This window comes from Cyprinus carpio, chromosome B5 (assembly GCF_018340385.1).
Source record: "Cyprinus carpio isolate SPL01 chromosome B5, ASM1834038v1, whole genome shotgun sequence".
NCBI lineage: Eukaryota > Metazoa > Chordata > Actinopteri > Cypriniformes > Cyprinidae > Cyprinus > Cyprinus carpio.
In genome coordinates this window covers 10,025,648-10,038,319 of record NC_056601.1, presented here as the reverse complement: position 1 = coordinate 10,038,319, position 12,672 = coordinate 10,025,648, and the positions used below count along the sequence as shown (strand labels likewise).

Genomic DNA, 12,672 nt, shown 5'->3' with positions numbered 1-12,672 from the left:
AAACACATTTAATGTTTTTTTTTTTTTTTTTTTTTTTGCTGAGGCAAAAACAGGCTTCCATGCTCAATAGCCAGTAATTCAAATCACAAAACAAACTGTGGTTGGCACAGGCCTTGTTGCTGCAAGTTAACTTATATTCAGTGAAGTCTTCAGTTTTTTTTTTTTTACCTTGCATACTTTTCTTCATGGTTTTCAGAGATGAGGGCATGTGTCACAATCTGTCTATGCTGGCATATGTGTAATTTGGCTAGTGTCTACCAAGTGACAGATGAATATTTTGTGCCAAAATATTAACAACAACCGAAATGCAAAGCATTTCTCCTCTCTTTTAAATGTGTATATATTTATATATTTTGCTGCCTTAACTATACACAATTATATGGTTAGTTGCACTTTATTATTTGCATTTAGCATCATTTTCCCTGTATTCTGTGAACAGACCTGTGACCCATTTTTGGACCCACTGTCTAAGAACCAAAGCTGTTACAGGAAGCCATGCCACAAACGGCCAGCTTTCAGTGGAATATTTACTCAAATTCATCAATAATCCAATCACTTGCACCTCTGGGAATAGATGTGTTTGCTTGTAATGGCCTGTATGTAGATTTCCGGTCTGCCCCAGCACATGTACAGTATGTGAGTGTGTGTGTGTGTGTACGTGTGTGTTCTCATGTTATTTTCTCCTTTGGCCTAGTGTGTGTAAGCGGCTTTTCCAGGCTGCTAGATAGAGTGATGGGTGGATGGAAAAGGGAGGAGGAGTGAGGGATGAGAGATGAATAGATGAACGGACAACATAGTTAATGGCCTGGCTTGGGCAGGGTGGCCGACTGCGATTATGTAATTCTTAAATTGCACACATAAAGGAGAGAGAGTAGAGACAAATGCAGAGAAATAAAGCATGCCGTGCAACTTCACACACAAAAAGAAAGCAAAATCCATGCAAGGAAATGTTTCACCCTTATGTACATTCCTGATTGTGTGGATTCCTATTGAAATAACTGGATTTTTACAGAGCGCACACTCTTTGCGAAAAAAAAAAATTGTGAATGAATCTCTTACTTTCATTGTATGTACATCTGGATAATTCGGAATAATAAGATAATTTGGGAGAGTGCAGAATTCAGTCAGCAAGCGCACACACTGAACATAACTCTGATGGATCAGCAATGACTAATCAGAACACCTCTGATTGGGCATTGCATTCATAAGCTCAACAGAATTGTATGTGATTGGTTATAATGTGCAACACTGTAAAAACACATAAAAAGAATGATGATGCAACATAAGCGGTTCTAAATTTAATGCTGCAATCAGCACTTTTCATTTCATTTTTATTTTATTATTTTTATTTCATGACAGCAGAAATGGATTTAGTTTAACAGTGCAGCAGCATTATTGTCATAAGCCCAAGTTAATTGACTGTTTTGACTGTTTTGTCTTCATATCCTATGCTGTAGTTCATCAAAGCATCTTGGTGTCAAAGACAGTAAATGAATGGACACTGTGCACACTGTCTGTATCAGCTGATGGCCGTCACAAGCTCAGTATATAAATACATAAGCTTCGACAGAAGTCAGTCACCTGTCTTCATATAAAAAACATGATGGATGAAAAAAATCCACTTCTTTGTCATTTCTGTTCTTTCTATAAGTCCTGTTCTGGTTGAAGGTCACTGAGGACTTCATGCTTCAACCTCATCATGTCCTGCTTCTCTCTCTCTCTTTCTCTCTCTCTCTCTCTCTCTCTCTCTCTCTCTCTTCTTTTTTATGTTCTATTTTTTTGTTTTCATGGACATGAAAGAACTTGTCTGGAATGTTTCCTTTCCAAGGTTGCATGTTTTTGCATGTGCTTTGTTTTCATCCATAGAAATAGTATTTCAGAGAAACGTGTTTCAGAAAAAGAAACAAATCATATGTAAAAATTTTTACACAAATTTGACACTGATTCGTGAACACATTTACACATCCACACACGAATGATTCACATGAGAAAACAATGACAAACACTTTCATTTAAACCCATCTGTTCATATCATAGCCTCTTCACTCTGCAGTCTCTGTTATTTTAAAATTACATTAGCATAGCAAAATGTAAAAAAAAATTAGATGACTGTAATCAGTTAAGTGATTCGCTGTGTGGTTATTCTATATGTAAATGAGCTTCTAAGAGGATTTCCCAATATGTGTAGTTGTTCAAAGCAAAAATGAAGACCAGGGTCATAGATTTATGTTCCATAATCTCTTTTAGCTTGGCAAGTCACTGAGCGTGTGTGTATGTGTGTGTTTATGTGGTTTAAAACAAGGAAGTGGCTAGTCCAGAACAACCTTTGGTTAGCCTTTAACCAGATGCCCAGTAAACACCAAGGGCTCAACTGTTTGCTTGTGATAAGACAAAGGCGTTGTGTGTATGTGTGGTATCGTCTTATTCAGACAGGATTCGTTCAGGCCAAGGCTAATTTGTTTGTTGTTTAGCACATTTAGCCCATTTCTCTTGAGAATGACAAGTCTTCCCTCAGTCTGTCATTGTGTTGAATTTTCCCAGCATCCTTCACTCTCTGTTTTCCATCCTGGCACCAACTGCATCTTTATTTCCTTTTTTATATGCATATGGAGGTGCTGGCATCCATCGCCTATGTGTTTCTCTGCCATGATATAACTGTGAAATTGTCCATTTGGCCCGTGTGTTAATGTTAGATGCGAGGGCAGGAGATTGTGTGTAAAGCCTTTGCATGAAAGCTAAATCATATCCTCCCTCTCTTACTTTATGCACAAAATGGAGTAAAAATGAAATGGTGGAGAGGTCTGTTTTTCACGACATTCAAAATCCTGATGGAAATGTTGGTCCTGTTGCAGGGGTGTGAAATGGGGTTCAGAGGTGGTACTGCAGGGGATCCGCCTGCAGTATCTCAAAATAATTGTGAAAAATCCCCAAATATGTTTAATGTTTAAAAACAAACAAACAAAAAACAGTTATATGAATATTTTGCCTTCATATACAGTATTTTCCCTATTAATAGATAATTACTACATGTATTTGTTTGTATATTATGTATATATATAATAATTATTATGCTTTAGTCCATTAATTGACTACATAATTTGGGAAAATACAACTAAGCATGCTTAATAAAAGATTAAATGACGGTCAATGAAAGAGGCATGGGATGTGATACTGTAAAGTTCAAATGTTATTTAGTTTGATATGGGAAAGTGAGCGCTATCTGTTTAAATGGGGCGTGTGAGTGAGGCGGTGTGTTATCAGTTATCCCATGGGAAGTTCCCTCCCCGCACGCGGCACAGAAGCCAGAGATCCCACAGAATTCCCCTTAACAGTCTGTGTAGCGAAACGCAAATTCAGATTGGAAACACAGAAATGTGCTTGCATTCGGTAGTGGCATGAGAATGGATGAATGGAGCTGGGTTTAATCAATATTCAATGTAAGTAAATCTATCTGTTCTTTAGACTTTGGATTTGAGCTTGTTTTGAACACAGTGTTGAGTTGACATTGATGTCCATTGTTATGTTTTATGAAATTACATATACTGTATGAATGGTTTTGGAATGATGGCTATATATATTTTTTTAAACAGTTACCTTTCTGTCTGGTTTAATGAAAAAATATTAGAGTAGGCCATCTTTAATGCGTAAAATGTGTTTTAAAGCACATGTTAAGAGGGAACAAGGAAACAGTTACATTTGAGGGAAAAAATAAGTTTTTTTTATTTATTTTTTTTACTGTTATTATTTTATGTTCAACAAACATTAATCATTTCATTCTGTCCCCATTCAATGAATTATAATTAAATGCTGTAATTGCTGTCTTTCTTTTATGTCTGTCTCTGACCTCAAACAAATATTTTAGTTATCAAAATATTAAATATTTAGTTTGGGGAACAGAATGTGGTAGTTTGGAAATGAATGAATGAATGAATGAATGAATGAATGAAAATCACATTGTTGAGCCACTATTGTGAATATAAGGTGGTTACTATCCTGTGCCCCTTCACTCTTCTTGTTGTTTAAGGTCAGTTTTCAACTGTTTATTGATTTGAAGCACTGCTTCCCTCCTTAATACATGTGCAGTACCGAACAGATTTACTGGATAGATTTATAAAATTTTCTTTTTTTCACCTTCACTAAATGTGATGATTTCCTGTGCCGTAGATCATTATGGGCTGTGCTCTTTTTTGGTGGGCTAAAATTGTACCTGTCGGCTTGTTGCCATGGAAACATTCACCTTTCCGTAGTTGCGGTCCATTCAAGGGTAGAGCTAAACCCAGGAAACCAAAGAGCATTGATCTCTCTCTCTCTCTCTCTCTCTCTCTCTCTCTCTCTCTCTCTCTCTCTCTCTCTCTAAATGGAAACACAGTAATGACAGCAGAGCCTCAGGCTGCATGATTAATCATATAATGCATTAATTGACATTGTGATTTTAGCCATAGCAGTATGCAATGATTAAAGGCTGTTTTAATGTATTCAATGTCTTATGAAAGTGTCTTCAGACTTGTTATTTTTCAGTTTTGGATATGCCAGCTGACATGGGTAATGAACCACTAGCTGCGTTTACATGGACCCTACTAATCTGATCATAATAGGACTAGAAGCACAATCAGAATAAAAAAGTCACATGTAAACAGGTCAGTCGGATTGAATTGGCCAGATCCGACTAAAATTTTGATCGGATTGTAAGGGGTGGTTTATTCCTTTTGTAATCCGAGCATGAGGACATGTAAACACTTGATTGGATTGAAAACCGAAACTGGAAAGTACTGCGCATGTGCAGTGATGTAGAAATAGTGTAATGACGTATGACACAGAATGAGCTGTTCTTCCTGGAGAATAAAGTGTCATAAATATGTGTCCTGTCATTATAAAATTCCCCTTTCACTCAGCGTCTGTGAAGTGGAGCAGTACAGCGTCCAACCAGTCCTTTAAGACTCTCATCAACAGACGACTGGTTTTGGGTGTTGGAATGGGCCTTTTACTTTTTTTTTTTTTTTTTTTTTTTTTTACGTTTTACGTTTTATGTTTTTTAAGTAGCCTAAGCAGCACTGCACAACAGTTCATGTGCTGATCGTTGCCTAATAAGTACTCGATGTAGATAAATAGCACGTGTGCTTTTTAAAACTATATGCAACAACAGTGGGAAACTGTATATTCATGCAGTGTGCATGTCAAAAGATTAAATCCAATCAAAGGCTTGTGACATATAAACGTGGACATGAACCGGATCACATTCATGTAAACACAACGTTCGGATTCATCAATCAGGATGAATTCATTCCGATGGAAGCAAAAAGTGTCCATGTAAACGTACCTATTCACACAATGTATATGTTCTTTTTTAGCATAAACCATCATTGCTAAAATAAAAATATACATTATATTTTATTTAAAAAATGTAATTTTGGAATGAACAACTGTCCACTCAATAACATTTGCAGCGAAATAGATTTATCAGTGACCTCACGTAACTTGTGCGTTTATGCTAATGACCCTAACTTTTTGTTTCTGTGTGAGCTCCATACACCCACACTCCATGCATGTGTAAAGAGCCTGTGATGTGTGCTCTGAAAGGCTGGATTGTGTGTATCAAGCAGTGTGTGTGAGAGCTGTGATGGCCTGTGTGTTTGGGAGCATGTCCCTGCACATCTTCCTGTTTTTCTTTCTCCTCCCATTTCTTTCATGTCGTGTTCAAGGTTGATTTGTGAACTGTATTTTGTTGTAAGTGTTTCTTGAGTGAGTGCAAGGGATGAAGAATTTCTTGATGAACTGAAATGTACTAAACTTAAAGAGCACATTTCCATAGCACATTTGATTATGGATCTTTTAGGGGTTGTAGTAAATGTAGTACATTTCCACATTCAGCATTCCTGAACAGTTCAAATGTAAATTCTTACTTGCAGTTAGAGATGGATCTTTAGTGAATTTTCCGTACACTGATTAAGCCAACTCGTACTATTTTTGACTTTAATGTGGGATCAACTAGGCTTCATTGGATTAGCTTGATTTATTTTTTCAGGGTCCACAAAACTGGCCCTATCAGTTCAACCCAGTTTCCCAAAATGCAGTAAAAACAGTAAAAGCCCACCCAACTCTTCTAATTCTAATTCTCTTCTTCAAATTCTACTGGGAGGTCAGTGTGGATAACTGGGGTTTGTTGCAAAAGTACAGTTCATATATTTACTAGTTATTAGGGATGCACATTGCACAATACCAATGTCATACTGGTTGTCAGCTAATGTAAGTTGCAAAGCAGTCTGTAGCCCTGAGAGCCAGGGCTTGAAAACAACAACAAAAAATCCAAATGGTTCACTCTGAGTAGAATCGATATTTTAATGTTTCTGTTCCTGCGTTCCTCTGTGTTATGATCGTTCCGAAACCTGTTTGCCTAGAAAAAAAAAATACCGGTTAATAACGTTAGTTTTAAAACTTTTTCTTTGCCTATAATACTACTAACACTAATAATAATAATAGCCTAATAATAATAATAAAGAACAGAGTTTTTTTTGTTTTTTGGTTATTTTTTCGATCTTAACCCGCTGCACTTAGTCACAGCTAATACAGCATCATCTTTTCTATATTTTTGCCAAATTATAGTCTACTAAACAAAAGAAAATAATGCTTTAAAGACATTAAAGTACTTTTAAGATATTTAATATTTAATTTAATATTTATGTTTGCTGCATTGTTAAAAAAATGCTACTCATATAAATTTGCGTTTTGAGAGGGAAAAAAACTGCAAGACTCCAAGGCTCACGCCGCATTTTATTATTAGGCTACATTCAGAAATAATGTGCTAAAATGCCGGTAAAGCAAAATGTTTTCAAACGTATAAAAATATCAATCCAAAAAAAAAAAAAAAAAAAAAAATATATATATATATATATATATATATATATATATATATACTATATATATATATATATATATATATATACTGTATATAGTATTTAAGGCAAAACTGATGCCTACTTTGATTGGTACGAATCTAAATGTTTCAATATGCTTTATTTTATCCTTCTGTAATTGTTCTTAAAACATCAAGAGAGTTTTTTGCTGTTGCAGCAGTTAGAGACTGGATATAAAAGAATATGTAATAATGATTGATGAATTCATGATTGATGAAACATTCATGCATTAAAGGGTTAAATGGAACGATAAAATAATGTTATTAACCGGTTAATGGCCATTTCAAATTTTCAAATCTGTTTGGAGCTATGAAATTTGATTTCGTTTCTGTTTCTGTTCTGTTCCTGTCAAAAATTGTTTTGTTTCCGGTTTTTGTTTTCGTTCCTTGAACTGGTTCAGAGCCCTTCTTGTTTTCTTCTATCAGTCTGTCACTTGTATTAGTTCAAAACATTTATTTATAGAGCATCTCTATCTCCGTTCTCCTTTCTTTCTTTTACATGCTGTCATGGAAATAAAATTAAAAAAAATAATAAAAAGCCGTTTGCAATACGTTTTTATCATGGCACTATCACCTCATTTTATGTTTATTTTCAGACTCAAATGCCTTTGGTTTTTTCCATTGATTTGTTTATTTTTTGAAGATATGGCCTAGGACCAAATAATTAAGCGGTCTGAGTTAGAAAGAAGAACAGAAAAGGCGGGATGGAGGGTGACGTGTGACTTATGTCTGGTGCAGTGTCTTAAATATTTACAGAGACAGAGATACATAGCACTGTGAAGACAGGAAGTGTGTGCGCTGGGGATGAATCCATTTGGGTAGAAGAGGATTCTGGGTAAATTTGGAGCAAAAATTGAGTAACTGAAAGATAAAGAGAGAACATGGCAAAGTGTTATGAAAAGAATCCTTTTCAAGGACAAACGGGTCAGTTGCTTCTCAGCGGACTGCATGTGCGTGCTGCTCTGTTTGAGGTGATAATTATTTGGAGGTGAGCTGTTCGGTTCAGTTTTTGTGTTAATACCTCCCCGCCTCAAAAGCACACTCGCACATGCTCGCTTTCATTGGTAGGAGATGCATAACATGAAAGAGCTTGTAACACATGCCATTAAGCATGCACACCACATCACTGAGCGTGCCAGCATCACACTAACAGGCTAAAATACATGCTCTCTTTCACACACACAGTGAACACAGTTAGAGCGACTGTATTATCATTCATACGGTGTCGTTCATTGCCTCCGATGCTGACATTAACATTCATTCTGCTAGACTGATGTGACAGTTAACCTTCTAGAGACACACTCCATGTGGAGTAGTGGGTGTGTTTCCATATGTTGGTGTTCTACATCCATCTCCTTATTAGTCTCACTTGCCTTTAAATCAGACTTATTTTGACACGTAGACAGACATGGACGACATACAAACATTCCTCACAGGGTACACCTCGGCACGATCCACTTGTCTGAACATGTCTTTTTCCTCTCTTAGGCTCACCTCTAACTCCCAGGATGCACTTCACTCTGATTTGCCCAGTGGCAATATTTAGATGATCTAGAATGTGCTGTTACATCATATTAGTACAAATGAGAAAGTGCTCTTCTTGGGTGTCCTTTAAAAACATTATTTCTAAAACTAGATATGATTGTATTCAGGATAACATTTTTAATGTGATTTTTATGTAGTTTTGAACGGAGACCGACACGGAAGAGAAAAAAGGTTGAATGAAGTAATTATTTTTTATTTTATTTTATTTTTATTTTATTTATTTTTTTTGCGTCACAAAAGGATTCTCATACCTTCATAAAACAGCGATTGAACCACTGATGTCACATGGACTATTTTAACAATGTCCTTACTACCTTTCTAGGCCTTGAACGTGTCAGTTGCATTACTGTCTATGCCGGGTTTAGAAAGATCTTGGATTTCATCAAAATATCTTAATTTGTGTTCCGAAGATGAACAAAGGTCTTAAGGGATTGGAACGATATGAGGGTGAATAATTAATAACAGAATTTTCATTTTGGGGTGAACTATACATTTAATGCAGTGCCATATACCTTCATATTCATGGTTAAAAGTGATTGAGTTATTGTCTTGTGTTGAATAGAAAGTTCTGAATGATGAGATATTTCTTATCTTCAAAATGAAAGATAAGATTTATATGAGCCCATGGAAAGTGCTGAACTGTTCTCTGTTTCAGTGGCACTTGATCCCCTTCCAAACTTGCTGACCAAAAAAGAGCTTCTAAGGTATTTTCCCTCCTGATCCCTTTTTCTCTCACGATACAGTCTTGAAGAGCTAATATTAAGTCCTACTCAAGGAAACTGTCTGTTTCATTCGAAACAAAAAGTTCATCTTTAGAGAACATTCTTTTGATGTTGAAAGTTTCATATCCAGTAACTAAGTGATTGACGACAGTTCAGATAAACCCCCAACACACACTTTCTTTAGATTTTTCCTTCTCTCTCTTCTAACATCCTTTCGCTCAAGTTTGTTTTTGACAGCTATTCCCAATACTTCCTGTCAGTGTCATCCCATCATTGTTTCCCGGTCAGGAAAACTGATGTTGGTTTCTCCTTGTTCTGGAACTCAACCTGTCATTTGGACTGCTCACTTGATACTCTGTCTTTCTAACGCTGCTTCAAGCATGGATCAATCCCACAATCCCCTCTGCTCCAATTACTCTCAGAGCCCTCTGCTTCGTTTCACCTCAGCCAATCAGAAATAAACCAGTTTGTACACACACACACACGTTTTGCTCTCTGAAGCCTCAGTGGTTAGGAGACAAGGCTGGTCTCAGGAGGATAGTCTTACCTCTGAAGATCTTTGTGGAGGAGAGAAAGGAGAGTGCAAGGAAAGAAAAACAAAGGAGAGGGGTAAGGGAGGTAAATAAAGAATTCAGGGTAATAGAGAATAGTAAATAATTTATGAGATACACACAGCAACAAACTGTTGATGATGATTGTTTATGGAGAGAGATGTGGGTCGCTTCATAGTAGATTTTATTGTCTCTTTGTGTGAGGGGAAAAGTGGGTTTATGTCAAGAGAGCATTACTAGCATCACACTTAACAAAAGGAGTATGGAAACGCATGCCAGTTTTTTCTGCACACAACATTAGCGAGCTGTGATGTCTGATTCAATGACTGAACCAGTAATTTTAAATGAGTCAGACAAAATCATAAAACAGCCTTGCTGGAATTAGCAGGCTTTCAACTTTTTTTCTTTTTAAAAATTGTTTCTAAACACATTCAGTTCACTTAAGTCTGTTCGTTCACTAGTTGTTAATATGACAATGTGTAGATAAAGATACATATTCACAACGGATATATACCCTTCACCTTCCCCAGCTCCACCTGTATAGATCTGCTATGGTGTAATTTAATGTATGTTATACATGAGGATTATTTCATATGTTATATGTGCAGCAGCAGTATTTCTTACATGCTCACGGCAGCAGGTTTGTGGATGTATTGGCAGTAACAAGTCTCAGCTAATGCAGCAGCAGTATAGCAGATCTATTCTATTAAGACCAAAAACATTGAAGGGGTCATATGATGCTGCTATTTTGTGTATTTGGTGTAATGCAATGTGTTTATGCAGTTTAAGGTAAAAAAAACAACATTATTTTCCATTTATTTATAATGTACATTATAGTTTCTCCTCTATGCCCCGCCTTCTGAAACGCGCTGATTTTTACAAAGCTCATCGGTCTGAAAAGCGAGGTGTGCTCTGATTGGCCAGCTATTCAGTGCATTGTGATTTGCCGAATGCCTCAAGCGTGTGACAGAAGTGTTACGCCCCTTATCATACTATGCGGTCTCCCAAGCCAGCAGCACAAGACTCAGTCCAGCTGCTCTGCTCGTGCACATCCCATCATCGCTTTCTTTTAGCAGTTCAGTCAGTGTACTGTTAGGAGTAACTGAATAACTCAGGATATTGGTTTATTTCGCATCAGATGGAGTGTAAGGCACGTTTATAAACCGATTAATTTAAGTTATTTGTGGATAAGTGCGTACTGGAGACGCAAACTGTTTCAAATGAATCATCATTGGCAAATTATTTAAATATAAAAAAATGTACCTACAGGCTATGAGTCAGAAGCGCCAGACTGTCCTTTCAAAGTTTGAACTGCCAACTTTATAGAAACAGCCGTTGTGTCACAGATGCATTGCAGGCTGCTGGTTCAGGAAACAGTCCTCATCCTCCATAAAATGCACAGCACACATCAGAATATTTGGGTTGGACTGTTCTGGAACAGTGTTGAAATACAACTTAACCCCTGATTTCTAGTCATGTCCTCTTTTGGAAGGCCAGACAAAGTTTCACTTCAACGAAACACACAGCGACTCCACAACATGGCAGCTGCGGCAACAGATAGAATAAAAGTTACGACTTCTTTCTTTACGTGAACATTTGGGTTGAGTTATGCAAATTTTCCCACATAGTGACGTAGAGATGTGGGGGCATGTTAGAACAAACCGTTTTAGAGGGGTGTGGTTTACCCTTAAATTTATAAAGAATATCTCTTTGGATTTGAGACTTTAGTCTTTGCAACTTTACAGATCTTATTTATGCACCAAGAGCTTGTAACACTCCAAAGAGAAAGGAAAAATTTAAATTGCATCATATGATCCCTTTAACATTGCTATGTATACTACCATGCTAAACTTTCTGAGAGTTGTCGTGACAGAAATATAATTAAATATGTAAATAATATAATTTATATGAATAATGTACACTTAAAAGTAAGTATTAAAAAAAATTGGTTGTTGAGCTCCAGTTGTAACTAATTTATACTAAATACAACTAGAAAGCATCCTAGTTTATATAAATGGCTAATTCTTTCATGAAACTCTAGATGATGCAGGCTAATAGGTTCTTAACGTAACTGATGATATTCACAGCGTTAAATGACTTGGCACAAGCTGATTAGTTCATGTTGCATACGCAGCCAATGAGCTTGCTGCTTTAAATTTAAACGGCTGGTTAGCATCCACTTAAGCATTTTGCAGTGTGCTCTCAGAGTTCCTCTGAAACCCTTCTCCTTCCCCAGCTCCACCTGTATAGATCTGCTAAGGGTTATTTTATGTTATTTTTGCAGCAGCATTATGTCTTAAATACTCACAGCACGTATCGCTGTATGCATTTGCAGTAGCAAGTTCCTGTATTTGCTTGCAGTGTCAGCAGCAGCAATACTCTACAACTACAGCAGTAACCAACAGCAGCAGCAACTCAGCAGCAGCAGCGTAGAAGATCTATTCCACCAAGACCAGATCCATTACCATGCTAAAATCTTCAAAGAGTTGTCATGATAGAACTGAAGCCATTTTAATCTGTATTCTAATGCCTTACCTAACCTACTATACTAAACCTACATCACAGCCAGATGCACAGCAACCCAAATGTTAGGGGGTACGCTGCAAAACAACATTGTGGTGTGTAAATAATGACAGAATTTTCATTTTTGTGTGATATATTCCTTGGAGATCAGAAGATGAAGAGTGTTCTGTGCACGTCTCTCTCCAGCTGACATGAAGGAATGAGTAGTGGAACTGTTCCCAGATCAGATCTGCTTTGTAGCAAACACTAATTAACGTCAGCTCAGACCAACACAGGCTTCATCTTAGATGAGATCTCCCACTCTAATTACAGCTGTAAACATGTTGGATTTTCCAATGATATGCTTGCTATCTCCCATCACTGTTTATTATGGATGCGGAACGTGTTGAATTGAAGTGACACAAGTGGTATTGGCATCTTA

At 36.8% G+C, this 12,672-nt stretch overlaps 1 protein-coding gene across 8 annotated transcripts in view; it reads left to right on the top strand.

Annotated features, from left to right (window-relative positions):
* LOC109090153 (disabled homolog 2-interacting protein-like) overlaps positions 1-12,672 on the top strand; it is a 143,621-nt gene that overhangs the window by 99,222 nt on the left and 31,727 nt on the right. Inside the window, exon 1 of one of the 8 annotated variants that reach the window (XM_042724234.1) lies at positions 3,092-3,437. The exons of the other annotated variants lie outside the window; for them this stretch is intronic. Coding sequence (XP_042580168.1) covers positions 3,406-3,437 — 32 coding nt within the window. The 5' untranslated portion in view covers positions 3,092-3,405. Of the gene's footprint in view, positions 1-3,091; positions 3,438-12,672 lie in introns of those variants that run through there. 8 annotated transcript variants of the gene reach the window in all.